Here is a 20528-nt window from a genome sequence, read left to right as displayed (position 1 = left end):
ATTGTGGGCATTCATGCTTTCCATGCACCCAGAGTTTGAGAATTTTAAAAGCACTGTCAGTCTACTCACGTGGGAGAAAATCTTTGCAAGCATCTTGGACTGCCCGCAACTCCAGAATGTTGATGGACATCAAGAGGCCAGGATGCACAAGTACCCTGCACTGTCCATGTGAGCTCCCCAGCTAAAGAGGGGGGCATCTGTAACAATCATCCTGTCTGGTGAGGGAGAAAAAGAAGGGAATACCTACACATACTTGATGGGGATTCTTCCACCACAGTAGAAGATGATGATGATGATGATGGACTGTTTGGGGAGTAGACTGTTGGAAGCCACACCTGCAGGCAATGAAGATGGTGTCTGGCGAAAGCATGAAGTAACATGGACCAAGAAATTCTTTTTGATGTTTGTGGGTTGTTCATGACCTGATCTATGAGATTATTCATCACTTGGAACCTGCCCATCAGCAGATAAGCCCTTGCCATGACTGAATTGAGGGACACTCCAATGAAGTCTGTGTTGGAGTGAGGACACAGACTTTGACCCCTAGGAAAGAAAGGAGCTGAAGTATTACTGATGTTGACTCAGGCTTCTTGATGTGTCTTGGCAGTGATAAGCCAGTCATTGAGATAAAGAAGACTGCAAAGCCAGAACACTGGATATGGGCTTCTACTACTGAAAAAAATCTTGGTAAAGACCCTGGGGAAATAGCAAGTCCAAATGGGAGCGCACTCTATTGAAAATGATCAGGGCTCACCATGCATCTGAGACATCTGTGAGCGGGGTGAACGTCCACATGAAACTACATGTCCTTCATATCAAGAGCTGTAAATCACATGCCCTTTTCCAAGCATGGGATTATAGATACAAGTGTGACCATGCAAAATTTCTGCTTGCAAATAAAATGGTTGAGATGGCAGAAATCGAAGATGGATCTCCAGAACTCTTCTTTTTGGATACTAAGAAGTATGTTGAGTAAAAACCCTTTTCTCGGTGCTGAAGAGGTACCCAACTTCATTGCTCCATGCTGTGGTTGGAATGATTTCTTGTTTGAGAATCTCCCTCATGAGAAAGGCCCCTGAAAATGGGCAGGGAATGGGGGCTTTGGAGATGGTCAGACGGTAAATTCAATTGCATAACCAGAATGGATGATGATTAACACCCACTTGTCCGTTACTGCACTCCAGTTGTGAGAAAAGATTGCTAGATGACCCCCAAAGGATGTGTGGGAATCAGCAGATGGCAGCATCATTGATTTGCAGCTCTCAAACTCCCATCAAAAATATTGGTTAGATTGGGTTGGATGATGCTGTCACAAAAAGTGCAGGGAAACGGATCTTCTGAATGCTTTGCTTTTTACAGGGTGGCTCATAAGGACATTCGTAGTAAACTGTTGAGCCAACGGTCTAGGCTGATATGATTGTCTGTGGAGTTCTCTCTTTGGGGCAGGTATATATATTCCCAGGGAACAGAGGGTAGCCCTGGAGTTCTTTAGAGTGTGTGAGAACACATCTGTCTTTTGGTTAAAATGATGCCTTCCACTGAAGGACAGGTCCTCTGCAGTGTTCTGGACCCCTCTGGGAAGCCACAAAAAGTGTGAAGCCATAATTCACGGCACATCACAAGGCAGTTGCCATTGATCATGAAGATGTATCTATTGCATCTACCGCTGATTGAAAAGCAGTCCTGGCGAACAACTTGCTCTCCTAAATAATAGCCTGGAATTGAGCTCTATCTTGTTGCATAATATGTGAATTTGGAATAGTTCAGGTAATCGTACTAAGCCAACAGTTCTTGATAAATGGCTATTCTGAACTGAAGGTTAGAGGAAGAGAAGACCTTCCTTCCGAACAAATCTATGCATTTACCTCTTTGTCAGCCAGGGTAGATCAAAGGGTGTTTCTGTCTAGATCTCTCCATTGCAGCCAGATAAGCAAAGAGTTAGGAGCAGAATAAGAAAAGAAATTCCCTTTGGCTGGGACAAAATAGCATTTTTCTGCCCTCTTAGCGGCAGGAGTGCAAGTGGCTGGGGTATATCAAACTGTTCTAGCTGGTTCCAGAATGCCTCCTTTAAAAGGAAGAGCTATCTAGCTGGATCTGGAGAACTGTAGGATGTTGAGGTGTTTACACTGGGGATACTAACTATGTAACTATTCCTGCAACTGTGTGTGGTCACTGGGGAGGGGCAGGGGGATACTGGAGCAACTGCTTCATCTGGAGATTATGAGGACCATCTCGTTAGTACTGGGGGAACCACCAGATCCAGTTCATAATCTTCCTCTTCCATGGGTACAGAAGGAAGCTTTGGCTGTCCTCTCGCAGGGGAGGATGGACTAACTCCCTAGTGGATCATGTTAACTCTGTAGGGTGGTACTGATCTCACCGTCCTTAGTATGGCCAGTAAGATGGGTCAAAGGGTGGTTGTCGAGGCATGGTACCGCACAGAATGGGGTACCAAAGGCTCTGAGGCAGGTGCTGAAGTGGAGGTTGGTTCCAGACTAGTCTAGGAAGGGATGCCTCAAAGGAGAAGATATCAGTTCCTCATGTGGTTTCAAGCCCCCAAAGAAAGAAAATGCCAATTCTGAATCCATCAGCAGTACCAGCAATTCTGCTGGAGGGAAACCATGGCTGGACGATGGAATGGGGGAGAGACTCTTCCCATAAGCTGCATCTCCTGGTGGAGTCAGGACCTCCCTTCTGAGGAAAGGATCTGATGATGATAGAAACTGGGAATCTAGAACAGAATAAACATCAGGTGAAGCATAAGACTGTGCTCTCCCTGGAGTACAAGAGGACCTGTCCATTTGAACCAGCAGAGCTGGTGCAGCTGTTACAGTTTGTGCCATAGTTGGGCAAGGTAGAGCAGATACCATCGGTGGTTGAGGCTTCAATGGTTGCCCTTTGTCAGTGCCCTTGGTTCTCAGTGGTTAGGGTTACTAGGCACCGAAGTACCATTGCCACTGGAGCAGTCTGGTACTGACGGACACCAGGATTTGTGGGCTTACAAATCATGACCCTGAAGTTTAGGATGTTCTAAGTTCTCATGGGCTGAGTGGGAAGACTTGCTCAACTTAGGCAGGGTTGAATCCGACTTCTCTGAAGTGGACTTAGAGAAGGATTTGCTCTTGTGTTTGTGAATGCTCCCTGCCTTTCTGACAAGACCCTGATGGGGGAATCTTTGGGAGACGACTCCCTCGCTCCTATGTCAGACTTCACAGCAGGAGGCACACTCCTTGCTGATCCAGACCCATGTACAGCCAGGGTCTGACTGCGGCTTCATAGCGGTCTCCACTAAGTGCTTCTTAAGACAAAGTTCCCACCCCTCACGGGCACGAATGGGGATACTGCACCATACTGCAACAAGGGTTTCCCTGACGCAGTACAGGCAGCGTTGGGTGTCTCCAACATAGAAGAAGCATGAGCAAGAATCACAAATTCTGAAACCCTGAATCCTGGGCTTAGTTCAGAACCCATAATGCATTACGGGGGGGAAAGGGATAGGAAATTCCCCGGGACAGAGGTTCTGACCGAGGTCATGAAGTAGTAAGAAGGAACTGGAGAGGTGGTCAGTCTGCTCCGCCCTCTATCTCCTTGGTTGAGGAATGAGAAAAGCAAGGGCACATGAATGGACCAACAGACAGTGATTTCAAAATTCTCCAACTCTGGGTGCACAGAGGACATGTGTACCTGTAGTGTAATACACATAGGGACCAGCACTTGAAGTACCTTGTTTTCTCTTCCAGTCTGAATAAAATTTAGGTATGAAAGAATGAGCTCTGCTAATTCTAGAATCTTGAAGGACATGGTGACAAGAAAATCAGTTCAATTCACTAACTATAAATATTTACTTCATTTAATAAATCAGTTTTAAATGAAAAACATGCTTTGATAATTTTTTCTCTCATGTGTCCAGCATAAGGTAATTTTATTTAACTAATTAAAAAAACTAAAATTCTCAGGAGATTTAATTGCATTCAAATTCCCAAATAGAGCTTGACACTAATCATAAGTAAAAAATTAACCTAGTAATTAAAACATTTTCTAAAATAAAGTAAAAATTAAGCCTCAGAATAAATGTAAATTGAGCTTTATAACAGCTTAAATAACTGTGTATAAATACAGTGTATCCTGTTTAGCAAAAACAAATATAGTATAAAGGCTATATGTAGTTGCAAATCAATGAGTTTTAATGGTTACAAACAGGTGAGAATCAACCTTTCTTTAGGAAAATAACTAAAAATGCAAAACAATTAAAAATGATTATTTAAATCAAGTATTCCTGCTTGCTGATATAAATCTTGATTAAAATTGATTATTTAAATCAAACCACCCTGTCAGTGGCTAGTTTTCTATAGGCAATGTAACATGATGGGTGTTCAAGAGAAGTTTTCATGATGAGAGGGTAACCACCTTCCAGACCAGAACCCTACATATGGCAAAGACAAGACCATTTAAAGTACAGGGCAGCCTCTCATGCTGGTCTACTAAGTCAGAAAGGAATGTCTATTATATTTATAAAATATTATGTTCATTCTGATCTGCCTCATCATTCAGCTATCATCTGCGAGCACAAAAATCACACTCAATAAGGCTTTCAGAATATGAAAACTTGACACAGATATTAGAGCCTCAAGGCTGAATCCTGAGTCCTGCTTACCATAGGAAAGGGTACGCAAGATGAATACTGCTTAACTTGGCTCTACAGCAGGATGGCCAATTCTGAGGATGGTTCTCCAAGTGCCAAAGATCATGCACAAACAATCTCTAACCAATCTGCAGGCTCATGGTGCAGTGCTACTCAGCCCAGAAGAGAGCTCATGCAAAGGAGTCAAACAAAATAAGAGGTCACCTTACACTGATGAACAAGTTTAAAACGCTTAGCAAGTTCAATCGGATAACCAAGGAAGCAAGAGCTAAGGTTGTCCCTATGCCTTTAGCATTCCCAACAGCCCATTATGGTTGGGGAGGAAGTAGCGTAGTCCTATGTTTATACAGACCACTAAATTATCTAAATCTTTTCTAATCTAGCTTTTCTCTGTAGATATACTGTAACTTCTTTATGACTGATGCTTTTGCTCTAAATTAGCTGATTTTGAACATTCTGTAGTTTTTATCAGATGCATCTATACAGCTGAAAAACTGCTCCTATAAAAGTTTGTTATTCCTGTGATGGTGGGTAGATGAAACTAAGCTAGGATACAAACAAAACGAACATCCAACTTTATTTATGAACAGGCAGCTGTAGATGGCACTTGCACTTCATTAAGTAAATTGCACAGCTCTCCAATTCATTGCACCATTTAGAATGAATAAACTGTCAGGTAAGTGGTTTGAAACGTGCTCCCTGGTTCAAAATTAAGCGTCTTGTGTCATACTCCTGAAACACCTAAAACAACTACTAGCTTTAGCTTACCCTAGGCTAAAGATTCATGGCACAAAGAAACCTTCAGATCCCTCTGATTTATGTTGAGCATCTAGGTAACAAAAAATTTAACAAGGAAGCTGTCATATGAAATTTCATCTGCAGTTAGGCTCAGAGCACTACACATGTTCTATGTTCTAATATATTGTTATATAAACAATGACGATATAAACAGAACTCCATTGAAATGTTATCCCTCAGATTGTAGCATTCCAGTTAAGCCACCAAAATACAACTCACCAAAAGGTAACTCGAATCTTGTATCCAGCAAAATTTTATGGGGAGTTGGCTTTTTGGTGCCACAGATCTCATCATGCTTCATTACGACCTCTGCCTCCAGCGTAGACCATTCTCCAGGTCCTTCCTATAAATTAAAAGCCATGAATTCAAGTCCCTGGTCTGACGATCCTTTATCCTGGCAGTCATCCTTATATAATGAATTCCATTGGATATTTGCTGATGTAAGGAGCCCAGGAACAACCCAAAAGGATTACTAAGATTAGCAATATACCCTGCTAGTCTTTACTTCTAAAAGTTAACGCAGTTTTCGGTTTGCCATATCCCACTGCTGACTACTTCCCCTGGAGCTTTGGCTGCACAAATTCTGCAGGATCATTTAAATGCTTATACCAAGATAAGGAAGAGAGAATTTAAAATGTAACTGCAGCAAACCTACTCACATCCGATGGGAATTTTGCATAGAGTACTCAATAACGATCACTGAGGAGAACTGGGGCTCCTAAGACAATTTAGCACAAACAAATTCGTGGGGGCTGGGTTCCCCCTACCTCCTTTTGCCTATTTTCTCCTATTGCCAAAGTTAATTACCATCTCCCGGCTCTATAATATCCAGCTCTGTAAAATCTCTCTTTTAAATAGTGTACATACACTGGGCTCGGAGCTACGTAAATAAATGAGTAAGTTTAGACCTGCTTTCAGAACTTGTGACTTGAGTAGCTAACAGAAGAATTTCAGAAGTTAGGAAATCCCTGTTACATCGCAACCAACACTATTCATAGTAAACAATGTTTTGTGGCTTTATTTAGGGAATCTGCAGGTATCCTCTAGCATTAAAAGTATAACTCCAAAGGACAAGTCCTCATGCCACCAGGTGAAGGTCAGAGTGTTTGTTACAAAGGTGGCCCATAACAGTCCCTATTTTGAATACAGAGAGATTTCAGCTGTTAGCATGCTATGCAGTAATATTTTTACAATTTTTCCCATGAGTGTTACAATTCTAACAAATCAGTTTTTGAGAGGTCTATGTGTGAGCTATCAAAGCTACACTTTCTTTACAAAATTAGATCTTTTTACATTTGTAGAACTGAGACCTCAGAAGCATGTACAGTAGATTCAATTTTTGTTTGGCTTACTAGTGGCCTCTGTGATCCAAAAATACAGGGCCCCTTCCACACACTTCCCCAAGTTTCTCAGAAGCACCAGTAACTTGCATACAGTAGTTATGTGCGCCATGTGGCTAGATTAGAGGCATATTAACCTTGACAATGCACTTTCACATTAGTGTTATGTGCTAGCTAACCTCATCAGACTGCCGGATGGCTTTAAGTGCAATCCACACAGTCCCGACCATAGTGTCCCAGATCAGCCCTTTGTTCCATACTTCAACAATCAGGCCCAGGTCCAGCCGACTGATCTCACTGCAAGGAAGAAAAAAAGCAACATTTAAGAGAAAACTAGAAGGTAGTTGTAAACTCAGTTTTTGACTTTAAATGACAACCATTTGCACACAAGGGAATAAGTAATCTCAATTAAGCTACGGTAATTTAAAAGTATTAGGTGGGTCTGTTATATCTCTTGAAGGAAATTACTTATATGCACCTTTTCACAGACTACAGCCTTTTTCCAAATGCAGTCATCTATCCATTTGGTGGACTTGACACAGCTATAAGGAAACACGACGACATGACACATGGAGTGGGATCCTGGGCTGGAATACAGAGAGGTGACTTGGTTCTCTGTATTCCTGGGCTGGTTCTCTGTGGGCCCCCTCTCAGGCTACATCTACACTACCTGCCTGAATCGGCGGGTAGAAATCAATCTCTCGGGGATCGAATTATTGCGTCTCGTCGGGACGCGACAATCGATCCCCAAATCGACACTTGTACTCCACCAGCAGAGGTAGGAGTAAGCGCCGTCGACGGGGCAGCTGCGGAGGTTGATTTGCTGCCGTCCTCACAGCGGGGTAAGTCAGCTCCGCTATTCACGTAGCTGAATTTGCGTATCTTAAATCGACACCACCACCACCACCACCCCCCCGTAGTGAAGACGTAGCCTCAGTGTGAAAGCATCAGCCACTCCCATCCCTAACAAAGGGAAGAGTCATGCAATTCTCAGCCAGTAGGGGTCTAGTAGGGACATGTAACCTTCATATGCTGAGTTTGGTCAAGACCTTTGTTACCAGGAGTATAGATAGGAATAACTTCCTCCCTGCCCCATGGGTAAAGGGAGCATCTCTCATCAGTACATCTCTTCCTGATGTATCATCCCAACATAGGTAACTTGTTTAGACTACTCTCTGGCATGCCCACTTGAGAGAAAGTTAAGCACTAGCCCCTAAATCCAGCGACCACTTTTGTGTCCTTTACCAATACATTCCGCCTATAGGTGTCATACTTGCCATTCCTGTAAGATAAGCAGCAACTCAGGAATGCTTTGTGGAATATTGTCCTATTCTAGGCTTCCCAGCACAGGAGGAAAAAAATCGAATGCACCTTGCTTTTTGTGAACAGCAAGGAAGGCTTACAATCTGAGTCAGGGACTGCCTTTTGGAATACGAGGTCTCTGAAGGGCTCGTCTTCAGCGCATTTTTGTACAGCTGCAGTTCTTTTGAGATCAGATTTCATGGGAATGCTGCTCTGCTACATGAATCCTTTTGCTAGGCAGAGTGCATCCACATTTAATGTTTGTCAAAGGAATTTGGAAGGCTTATAAATAGTTACTTGTCCCTAGATTGCCACCAGGCTAAAGAGTCTTGTGAATTATTCACTGATTTATTCATCACCCAGATACAGATCAATAATTGTACAACTGGAGACCGCAAACTTCAGGGTCCTCTGAGACAGTCTCACGTGAAAATATGCTACAAAAATACTGTTGAAACAAAAGTAAACCCTATGCCTGCAGCAAAGTAAGTGGACACCTGTTAATATCCAACTTTCCCTTCCAGTTCCACAGCTTAGGTTCTTGACCCAGGACAGGCAGGCTTTCAGTTCAGCAGTGTTCTGAGTAGCATTTGAGTGAGGTATAGGCGGTATTTTTTAAAACTGAGTGCTTATACTAACACAAATGGTTTCCTGTAACTTCTTGCTCTGTCAGTGCTGTCATACAAATGATCAGCTTGTTCCAAGTAACTTGGTACTTGTCCCAACCCGGAGAACTGAATTCCAAACAAAGCTCTCTACTTAGCTTCAACGTACAGATCAAGAAATCAAGAGCAAAACCCCAACCAACTTCTGTTCAAAATTCTGAGGCACTAGTCAGTGAACCATCTTGGGAGGAATTTCAGCCAAATGAACTGCTTTGATGGCTTCAACTGTGTCTCCCTTTCTCCATCTACTGGTTAGAGGATGAATCATTTCAAACCAGAGAACAGACGAATCAAGAAACATTATTTCACATCAAAGTTATTTTTCTTCCTGACTTAAAATCTAAAGCTTTAATGCTGTTTCAGGGCTACAAAGAAAGTAACCAACATTCATATTTGCAAAGAGAAAGCAGTTTTTGCTTTGTCTGTGATGTCCAGCAGTTTAAAAGCTACTTCCAAACTAGAAAACGCTTCCAAAGACGAAAGTGGAAATGCTCTGTCTGGAAAAAAAGCAAATCTCAAATATCCCACATATAACACTGCCAGAAGCTGAACTGCTACCTTTTACAAGGCATTTTAGAGCTATAAAAAATACTAAACACCCTAACTAGTTTTATCAGTCAAGGAAGCACCTCTAATTTGTTCTGCTATTTTAGAATACTTTTTTGGACAGGTCAATGTGGTACACTTAGCTGTTAAGGGAACCTTTCCTTGGGGGAAAGAAGCTACAATACACCCTATCCAGCTTCATAAAACAGTACAAAATTAGAGAACCTGGGTTGGTAAATAGCAATATCAACATAAACAAAATTTATTTCTCTGGGACCAGCGTAATATACAGTGGATACGTATTGCAACCCATACTTTGTGCCATGTGGAATGTTTTCATGACAGAGCAACATCAGGACCACTGTCCCATTGCCTGGGTGAGGCTGTGAGCAACATGGTGATGTTGTTCAGCCTTCGCTAGCATTCTGCTTTTATGTTCCCTAGCAACTAATTGGGAGTGGCATAGCAACCTTAGCGCAGCCTGTCTGTGCTCCTGGCTGCAAGGGAGAGCAGCTCTGGTGGCTGTCATAAGTAAAGAAGATGAGATTGCCACTGGGTGAAAACATTCATCCAAAATGAAGGTGTGTGCCCCGTAAGTCACCCTGGTGAGCCTGGTGTCTGCCCCAGTGGGCAGGGCTGGAGGTGGTATAACCATGCCAGAGGAGCTGCCCACATGCGGTACTGGCTCCTGTGAGTGGTGGCCTGACATGCTATTGCTTTCGCCACTGCGGTTCCCGGAAGAGCCCTGCAGCTCCGCAGATATAAATTTGGAGCTGCACAGGGCTTTATCTGTTTTCAACTGTCCATAAAATATGGCTTTGGGAAGTCACATATCACCCATATGTACAAGGTGACCTGCCCAGTGAAGCGGCACCTGTAGGATTAGGGATTCAATGCTAATCATACAGCACTGGGTCCAGGACTTCAACATTTGGTATCCTGTCTGACCACCTGATGTTAGAGAGGAGAGAGAAACAGCACATGTGAAAATGTTCCAGTTGCCTGCTACAGAGTGTCCATGTTTTACAGCCAGAGAGGAACAACACTGATCATGGCATTATTAGATAAAGTGCTGTCAAGACAACAAACTTTTTCTACCACATTAAGCAGTGTATCAACTGATTTCAGGGGCAACTTACATACCAAAAAAGGATGGTTCAGTGGTTGGGAACTAGCATGGGAGCTTGGAGACCCAGATTCAATTACCTGCCTGTCACAGACTTCCCATGTGACTTTAGAAATGGCTTAGTCCTAGAGGACACCAGACAAGGTTTGCCAGTATAGCTACACGCGAACCCTCCCAGTGTAGACACACATACCAACAAAAAAGTGCTTATGCGGGTATCGTTTATGCTGGGGATTGGCAAGCAAAAACAAGCTATACTGACAAAAGCACTTTTTTGCCAGTATAATTGCTTCTACACTAGGGCTTTTGCCAGCATAGCAATGTTGTTTAAAAGAAAAGTCACAGCCCTAAAGGACAGTTATGCTGGGAAAAGTTTCTTGTGCAGACCTACCCTTAGTCTCTCTGTGCCTCATGCATGCTTCATTGGTGTTTTACCCCTTTGCTTAATTACAGAAGACTACATTCTATGTGAGTGTTTAGGATTCCAACGCCCTTTACACACTGATATACACCATCTCAGCCATACACAGGGATCACATCACCAACCACAGAAACACAGCCACCTCCAGAGCAGATCACAGCAGATATTGATTTTGGGCAAGTCATTTATTCTGTCTGCGCCTCTATTCCCCAAATGTATAGTGAGGACGATAGCCCTGCCTTGCCTCCCGGGAGTGTGCAAGAATAAATACATTAGACACTGTGAGGCATTCAGATACGATGGAGATGGGTGTCATAAGTACTTAATATGGACATGTGTACATGAAAATAGAAGCATTTATCACCACTAGCATTCATCCCTTGGAGCCAGCAGCTGTATCATGTTCCACTGTTGACCGCCGTACATGCGCCAGGAACAGAGACCTCCCAGACTCAAAATGCTTTTTAACAAACTTAATAAACTCCGACCTAGAAATCGAACGAGAGGGGCAGGAACAAGTAGAATACTTTCAGCCTCTAAAAAGAATGATCCACTGATCAATCAGTGAAAAACCCAGTCATAGTTAGGTATCCAGTAGTGATCCAACTCCAGGTAGATAAAAAAAAATACACAAAATACCACCACTTACGCTTGTGCACTTGACCCAAATATCTGCCTGGCCAAGTGCTGTGGGTCCCATTTCACCCAATCACACTTGTTAGGGGGCTTCTTTTCTTACGCTGCCTCTGCTGCTTAGCCAAAGACTTAGCCAAAAACAGGGCCTCAAACTGTCATAGTAAAAGGCCCTGACACCGGCAAATGGCCATTTTAATGTTTTCTTTTCTACCTCTCTAACTAGCTAAGTGATAAAAATACACCTACATTCTTAAAATCTAGGCCTTTGCAAATAGGCCTAAATATCTACATCCTAACAACACTTCTCTGGCCTTTAGCTTCTCCCTATACAATGTCTGTCTTTGGTCCTGATCCAGCAACTGGTTCTGTGCACGGAAGTCAATGAGAATCTGCCCACCCAGATCTAGTCAAAAGGCTGGGATCCTAAACGGTGAGCTCCTTGGGAAACCAGCCTGTGATTGTGTCTGTAAAATGCTACGTACACTTCTAGGTCTACCTAAATAAATAATGCAAAATGCTACACAGAGAACACAAAACAGACTTCATAGTAGTTGTAACTAGACTATAGCTATGTTACTCCAGTGGGTGGACAGTTGGGCAGCACAAAATGTGTGATTCTCTCAAGAACTGCAGATCGCGTTGTGTTACTGCAGATATAAGCAGGGTCTGAATGGGCTTTTCCCTGACATCTAGTGATGAGCTGGGGGGAAAAGACTTCAGGAGCAGACCGTGTTCACATAGACACGCCTACTCCGCCTAGGTGTGCAGCAGAAGAAGCTGCTTTGCCAAAGAGATCAATTTTGGCTGTGGGTTACAAATCACTTCAGTATTTGAATGCAGGGATAAAGAGATATTGTTATCCTTACTGTATGAGTAAAGGGAAGCAGAACTGTACTTAGCATGCACTCATTGAGAGAGGTCATCCGAAACTGAACCTCACTTGCTAAGCAGGGAGTAGGGATGTCAAATCCTAGTGAAGAAGAGAGTGGGTGGGGACAGGTGTTCTGACGTGGTGGTGTACACTTTGCCCAAAGAGTCCTAGATGCCATTTGATCTGCCCCTCTCCATTTAATGACAGAGCTGACTGAACTCAATTGAGTCTCCTTGTTTTTGTCTGGTGATTCCTAGAGCTGACATCACTGCTGAGCTAGGAGCTAAGCCTTAGACCTTGAGTGGGGACAGCAAAAGAAAACACAGAGACTGCACTGGATGTGAGGTTCCCCACTACCTGCTGAAATCACCAAGGCCTAAGTTAAGTGGAAGAAGCTCAGAACATGACATCGAGGGAGCAGGGCCGGCTTTAGGCCAATTCAACCAATTCCCCTGAATTGGGCCCCGCCCCTAAGAGGGCCCCGCACCCAAGCCCCGGTACAGTGTACCAGCAAGAGCCGGTGTGCTGTACCCAGGTGGGCCGGCTTCCCCAGGGGGCAATTTAAAGGGCCTGGGGCTCCCAGCAGGGGCTAGAGCCCCAGGCCCTTTAAATTGCCACTAGAGCCCCACTGCTGGAGCCCTGGGGTAGGGCTGCCGGGCTCTGGGGGCTATTTAAAAAGTCCGGGGCTCCCGTTGCTTCTACCGCCCCGGCCCTTTAAATAGCCGCTGGAGCCCCGCTGCTTCCCCAGCTCCTGCTGCTGCTACCCTGGTGGGGGAGGGAGGAGGAGGAGGGGGGACTTACCATACAGGGTGGGCTGTACCCACACCCTCTGCCCGCACCAGCCCCGCACCCCCTGCCCTGCCCGAAGCCAGCCCGTCTCCAGCCAGCCCCGCACCCCCTGCCCACAGCCAGCCCCTGCCGCATCCCCAGCCCTGTCTCCAGCCAACCCCTGCCGCACCCCCCTGAGGCCCTGCCCAAAGCCAGCCAGCTCCACACACACCCCTGCCCACACCACCCCTGCATCCCCTGCCCTGCCTGTAGCCAGCCCCATACCCCCTGCCCTGTCTCCAGCCAACCCCTGCCGCACTCCCCTGCCTGAAGCCAACCAGTCCTGCACTCCTCTGTCTCAGCCCTGCCAACCCATGCCGCACCCCCCGGTGGCCCTGCCTGAAGCCAGCCAGCCCATCCCACACACCCCTGTCTCCAGCCAGCCCCGCACCCCTTGTCCTGCCTGCAGCCAGCCCCTACCTCCAGCCAGCCCCTGTCCTGCCTGCAGCCAGCCCCTACCCTCCAGCCAGCCCCTACCCTGCCTGCAGCCAGCCCCTACCCTCCAGCCAGCCCCTGCCCTGCCTCCAGCCAGCCCCATGTCCACTGGTGCCCTACAGTTCCCAGGGCAGTATCCCTGTACATCTGCTTCAATGAGGGGGGCAGGGAGCGGCTGGGACCCACACATGTGCACACCCTAGGGTGATCAGACAGCAAGTGTGAAAAATCGGGACAGGGGGTTGGAGGTAATAGGATCCTACATAAGAAAAAGACTCCAAAATCGGGACTGTCCCTATAAAATTGGGATACCTGGTCACCCTAGCACATCCCCAGGGAGTGGTGGGGACCCACACATATGAAATGGAGCTTATTTCCATCTTTTTAAAAAACAACTTTAGGTAGGGTTAACATACATCCGTATTTTTCTGGACATGTCAGGCTTTTTGGTTCTTAAATCGCCGTCCAGGAGGAATTTTTAAAATTTAAAAATTTCTCCCGGGAAAATACGAACGTATGGCAACCCTATTGGTACAAAAAATACATACTGTGGCACATCCCTTAAATCAGAACTTTTTATAGGGAACCGGTTGCTAAGAAATGAAAGGCTTTTTTTTTTTTAGTCACCTCTGCTGGGACCCCGCCGAAAATGTTTGAATTGGGCCCCGCACTTCCTAAAGCCGGCCCTGCGCGGGAGCAACAAGCAGCGGTGCAGAGAAGCAGCAGCACAAAGGAGCAGCAACAGAGAAACAGCAGCAGCTGTGAACCTGTTGCAGAGGCAGTAGCAGAGGCATTGCTCAACACACTCCCCCACCCCAGAGTGGGAGGTGAACACCGTGAACGCACCTCTGAACTCTGGGTCGGCACTAACCAAGCAGAGCCAACTGTGAGCAGGGTGCAGCAGAAGGAAAGGGGAATGATGTGTTAATGGGACATTCATTAGTTGGATCTTCCCACTGTAAGGTGGGAAACTGAGGCAAAGGACACTGCCCAACGCACGGTAGGGTCAGATTTGTTTATGGTCATGTGCTTTAGAAAAAGTGATTGTGGTGTTTTCCCAAATTAATGCTGGGTTCCCTTCCCCATTTATTAAAAGTTCCCTTTTCTTGTGCAAAGACTCGGTGCTTGCAAGTGGGGAAGCACTGCCTCTTTGGGGCACCCAGGGGTGTTATTAAGGTTTCCCAGATTACTGGGTGGGGGCTCAAGAAGGTTCTGTTTTGTATTGTTAGGAGGAACCCCTAGAGCAGTGGTTCTCAAACTTTTGTACTGGTGACCCCTTTCACATAGCTAGCCTCCGAGTGTGACCCCCCCCTAATAAATTAAAAACTATAAAAAATTATAAACACTTTTATATATTTAACACCATTATTAATGCTGGAGGCAAAGCGCGGTTTGGGATGGAGGCTGACAGCTCGCAACCCTCCAGGTAATAACCTCGTGACCCCCAGTTTGAGAACCCGTGCCCTAGACATCAAACCCAGCCCTTCTTGCTGCTGACTCCACCTGGCAGAATGGTTACACACACACACACACACACACACACACACACACTTTTCTTTAATTAAAAAAAACAAAAACCACCCACAAATAGGATTTTCTCATGTTTGAGGTTTTTATGAAAACGTATTCTATGTCCCAACCAAAACGAAACCGATGTTATTTATCTGTATTTCTTGCAAACAGTTCAATTTTCACAGATCCCTTTATAGTATTTTTATCCCACAATCAAAACCTGGTTTACAACACTTCAACGCAAAGTGGACTAAGTTAGCTTAGGAGTCCAGCTTTATTACAAGGTCAGTAAACCAACAGAAAATTTCCATTACCAAAAGGGGCTGATGTAGACCTACTCAATGCCATTAAAAATGACCAGTGTCAAAACTTCAAATGAAATTCAACTCTTCAGATTAACCCTCAAAGCCATCAAAACACAGCACGCTGGCGAACAGTCACAGTCAAGGAATTGTCAAGGCTTGTCAATACGCAGAGTTACATGTGAACATCAATGCCCACGTGAAGAACTGAGGCCAAAGACACCCCTCTCAACTAAGGTCATCATTGCACATGATCCACAACAGCCAGAAGCCGTCATCATCTCTAAGGGGTATTGGAAACTTGACAGCTTCAGCCAAATGGCTATGTAGTAGGACACTGGGGAACTTGGAAAACAGGACAAACCAACAAGCCATCCAAGACAAAAATCAAAGCCCTCAGTGGTGAAGAACTATATCTTGTTTTAACAGCAAAGGATCTGTCAATCCAAATTGCAGGAAGTAGTAAGAAAGGCGCTGAAGTAGAACATGCTAAAAGGCATTAATGCAGTGGCAGCTGATCTCCAAACAAGACTTATCTACAGATGCTCAAAGGGTCAAAAATCTTTGAAAGCTATAAGAGAGGTTCTGCCTGGCTCAGTTTGGAAGCACAGGACCCAAGAGCAGGAATCCAGTCCATCTGGTGTCTCTAGAGAATGTCAATCCCTGGATTGGTCCTATCAAGGCACAGTGAGCACTCTATCCCTACAGCAGAGGTTTCACAACCTTTTCGTAGGTTGAAGATCTTCTCATGAGCCACCTCTCTCATTCACTGTGCATCATCCATCCTGTATAATGAATGAAGCAGGAGTCTATACAGTAGGGTTGCCAACGAGCGGCGAACAGCAGAGGCTAACAGTGGGAGTTTGCCCGGGAGCTGTCCGAGAGGAGGTATGCTAAGTGCTGCATTAGGGGGGCTGTGTTGGTGAGTATCTGAGTGTCTGCTGCTGGGACAGTTGGTCAGTTTGACCGTGTGCTTGATTGCTTGCTTGCTTGTTTGAAAAGTGTGAATTGGGAGTGCTTTGTTCCAGGTGGGCCTTGAGTGGGCCTGACTGGTATATAAGGGCAGTCAGCAGCAAACCAGCTGAGCGGCGAACAGCAGAGGCTAACAGAGGGAGTTTGCCTGAGGAGAGCTCACTGAGGCTTTCATCTGCAGGTTTCTCTGAGTAGTTCCTGCAGCAGTTGAGGAAGTTCTTAAGAGGACAGTGATATGGAAGGTGAGCGATCAGCTGTTGTAACCTGCACAGGTTGTGCCATGTTTGTCTTTCTTCCACAGGACAGAAGCGACTTTGTACAAAGTGCAAGCTGGTCTCCATATTGGAAGAGAAGGTTCGAGGGCTGGAGAAATGAGTATCGACTCTGCGTTGCATAAGGGAAAATGAAGATTTCCTGGACAGACGTCAGGAGATGCTCCTACGGCCACAATGTTCTGAAGATTCAGAGAGCAGGCGCAGCAGAGACAGAAGGATTGTGAAGAGGTTTGGCAGCATGTGACCTCCAGAAGGAGAAAGAGGAGCGTCCATGCACCAGCAATGGAGATACAGGTGAGCAATCGTTTCCATGTTCTCTCTACAGGTACTAATGCGGAGAGTGGACTAGATGACCCATCTGAGGGAAGGGAGCAGAAGGAGACTCCACCGATTGGAAGGCAAAAGATGCACTGTCCTAGGGATGGGGATTCCACGACCACCACTCCCAAGAGGAAGAGGAGGGTGGTGGTGGTCGGGGACTCCCTCCTCAGGGGGACTGAGTCATCTATCTGCCGCCCCGACCGGGAAAACCGAGAGGTCTGCTGCTTGCCAGGAGCTAGGATACACGATGTGACGGAGAGACTGCCGAGACTCATCAAGCCCTCGGAACGCTACCCCTTCCTGCTTCTCCACGTGGGCACCAATGATACTGCCAAGAACGACCTTGAGTGGATTACTGCAGACTAGAAGAAGGATAAAGGAGTTTGAGGTGCAAGTGGTGTTCTCGTCCATCCTCCCTGTGCAAGGAAAAGGCCGGGGTAGAGATCGTCGAATCGTGGAAGTCAACGAATGGCTACGCAGGTGGTGTCGGAGAGAAGGCTTTGGATTCTTCGACCATGGGATGGTGTTCCAAGAAGGAGGAGTGCTAGGCAGAGATGGGCTCCACCTAACGAAGAGAGAGAAGAGCATCTTCACCAGCAGGCTGGCTAACCTGGTGAGGAGGGCTTTAAACTAGGTTCACTGGGGGAAGGAGACCAAAGCCCTGAGGTAAGTGGGGAAATGGGATCCTGGGAGGAAGCACAAGCAGGAGAGCGCAAGAGGGGAGGACTCCTGGCTCATGCTGAGAAAGAGGGACGATCGATGAGTTATCTTAAGTGCCTATACACAAATGCAAGAAGCCTGGGAAACAAGCAGGGAGAACTGGAAGTCCTGGCACAGTCAGGGAACTATTATGCGATTGGAATAACAGACTTGGTGGGATAACACACATGACTGGAGTACTGTCATGGATGGATAGAAACCGTTCAGGAAGGACAGGCAGGGCAGAAAAGGTGGGGGAGTTGCGTTGTATGTAAGAGGGGAGTATGACTGCTCAGAGCTCCGGTATGAAACTGCAGAAAAACCGGAGAGTCTCTGGATAAAGTTGAGAAGTGTGAGCAACAAGGGTGATGTCGTGGTTGGAGTCTGCTATAGACCACCAGACTAGGGAGATGAGGTGGACGAGGCTTTCTTCTGGCAACTAGCAGAAGTTGCTAGATCGCAGGCCCTGGTTCTTATGGGAGACTTTAATCACCCTGATATCTGCTAGGAGAGCAATACAGCAGTGCACAGACAATCCAGGAAGTTTTTGGAAAGCGTAGGGGACAATTTCCTGGTGCAAGTGCTGGAGGAACCAACTAGGGACAGAGCTCTTCTAGACCTGCTGCTCACAAACAGGGAAGAATTAGTAGGGGAAGCAAAAGTGGATAGGAAACTGGGAGGCAGTTCAGGATCCTAACACAAGGAAGAAAGGAGAGCAGCAGAATACGGACCCTGGACTTCAGAAAAGCAGACTGACTCCCTCAGGGAACAGATGGGCAGGATCCCCTGGGAGAATAACATGAAGGATAAAGGGGTCCAGGAGAGCTGGCTGTATTTTAAAGAATCCTTATTGAGGTTGCAGGAACAAACCATCCCGATGTGTAGCAAGAATAGTAAATATGGCAGATGACCAGCTTGGCTAAACAGCGAAATCCTTGCTGATCTTAAACGCAAAAAAGAAGCTTACAAGAAGTGGAAGATTGGACAAATGACCAGGGAGGAGTATAAAAATATTGCTCAGGCATGCAGGAGTGAAATCAGGAAGGCCAAATCACACTTGGAGTTGCAGTTAGCAAGAAATGTTAAGAGTAACAAGAAATACCTGAAGAAACCTGTTAGCAACAAGAAGAAAATCAAGGAAAGTGTGGGCCCCTTACTGAATGAGGGAGGCAACCTAATGACCGAGGATGTGGAAAAAGCTAATGTACTCAATGATTTTTTTGCCTCTGTCTTCACGAACAAGGTCAGCAACCAGATTGCTGCACTGGGCAGTACAGCATGGGGAGAAGGTGACCAACCCTCTGTGGTTCGGGACTATTTAGAAAAACTGGACGTGCACAAGTCCATGGGGCCGGATGCGCTGCAGCCGAGGGTGCTAAAGGAGTTGGCGGGTGAGATTGCAGAGCCATTAGCCATTATTTTTGAAAACTCATGGCGATCAGGGGAGGTCCCAGATGACTGCAGAAAAGGACCTAGGGGTCACAGTGGACGAGAAGCTGGATATGAGTCAACAGTGTGCTCTTGTTGCCAAGAAGGCTAACAGCATTTTGGGCTGTATAAGTAGGGGCATTGCCAGCAGATCGAGGAACGTGATCGTTCCCCTTTATTCGACATTGGTGAGGCCTCATCTGGAATACTGTGTCCAGTTTTGGGCCCCACACTACAAGAAGGATGTGGAAAAATTGGAAAGAGTCCAACGGAGGGCAACAAAAATGATTAGGGGTCTGGAGCACATGACTTATGAGGAGAGGCTGAGGGAACTGGGATTGTTTAGTCTGCAGAAGAGAAGAATGAGGGGGGATTTGATAGCAGCTTTCAACTACCTGAAGGGGGGTTCCAAAGAGGATGGAGCTTGGCTGTTCTCAGTGGTGGCAGATGACAGAACAAGGAGCAATGGTCTCAAGTTGCAGTGAAGGAGGTCCAGGTTGGATATTAGGAAACACTATTTCACTAGGAGGGTGGTGAAGCACTGGAATGCGTTACCTAGGGAGGTGGTGGAGTCTCCTTCCTTGGAGGTTTTTAAGGCCCGGCTTGACAAAGCCCTGGCTGGGATGATTTAGTTGGGAATTGGTCCTGCTTTGAGCAGGGGTTTGGACTAGATTACCTCTTGAGGTCCCTTCCAACCCTGATATTCTATGATTCTAACTCTGACTGAAACTATTCTGGGAGATTTCCCCCCCAAAAAAAACCATGACTTAATGTCATTATCTTAAAATATCCTATTAAAATCTCCAGGATTGCTTTCAATAGTCACCAGGAGATTGACCCCGATTCACGCAGACTCCAGGCCAATCCTGGAGGGTTGGCAACCCTACTATACAATAAAAATTACTGTATTACACATACATACAGTGAGGCAGATTTCACTGGCAACCTACATTTTTGACATTTCCTGACTTACGTGTTAGAGTATAGATATTCAGGCCTGTCTAAGAATTTAGGTGTATTCTTATCACTTAGCATCTGACGAAGTGAGGATTCACCCATGAAAGCTTATGCTCCAATACATCTGTTAGTCTTTAAGGTGCCACAGGACTCTCTGTTGCTTTTTACATGTTACAATATGTTAGGATTGGTTAAGGTATAGCTAAGCAGAACTCAAGTTTTATTATATAGTCTGCAGTCAATCAGGAAACAAGGGGGGAATGGGAACAGGGACTGGGGGTGGGGGAATTGGGATCATGTTTTGCTAAGGGGGGGAATGGGAACAGGGACAAAGGCAAGGCTCTGTGGTGTCACAGCTAGGAAGGGGGACACTAAGGAAGGAAACTGGAATCATGCTTGCTGGAAGTTCACCCCAACAAACATCGAATTGTTTGCGCCTTTGGACTTCGGGT

The 20528-nt window shown here is 45.8% G+C and overlaps 1 protein-coding gene across 3 annotated transcripts in view; it reads right to left on the bottom strand.

The window, feature by feature from the left end:
• Positions 1-20528, bottom strand: part of UNC13B (unc-13 homolog B) — a 380304-nt gene that overhangs the window by 289292 nt on the left and 70484 nt on the right. For all 3 annotated transcript variants that reach the window (XM_054031597.1, XM_054031595.1, XM_054031596.1), the window contains exons 4-5: positions 6960-7077; positions 5660-5783 (exon numbers count right to left, since the gene is read on the bottom strand). In XM_054031597.1, the coding sequence (XP_053887572.1) occupies positions 5660-5783; positions 6960-7077 (242 nt within the window). The remainder of the gene's footprint in view (positions 1-5659; positions 5784-6959; positions 7078-20528) is intronic.

Source organism: Malaclemys terrapin, chromosome 6 (assembly GCF_027887155.1).
Source record: "Malaclemys terrapin pileata isolate rMalTer1 chromosome 6, rMalTer1.hap1, whole genome shotgun sequence".
In the NCBI taxonomy this organism is placed as follows: Eukaryota; Metazoa; Chordata; order Testudines; family Emydidae; genus Malaclemys; species Malaclemys terrapin.
The sequence above is the reverse complement of the archived record's forward strand: the minus strand, read 5'-3'. Positions and strand labels throughout refer to the sequence as shown.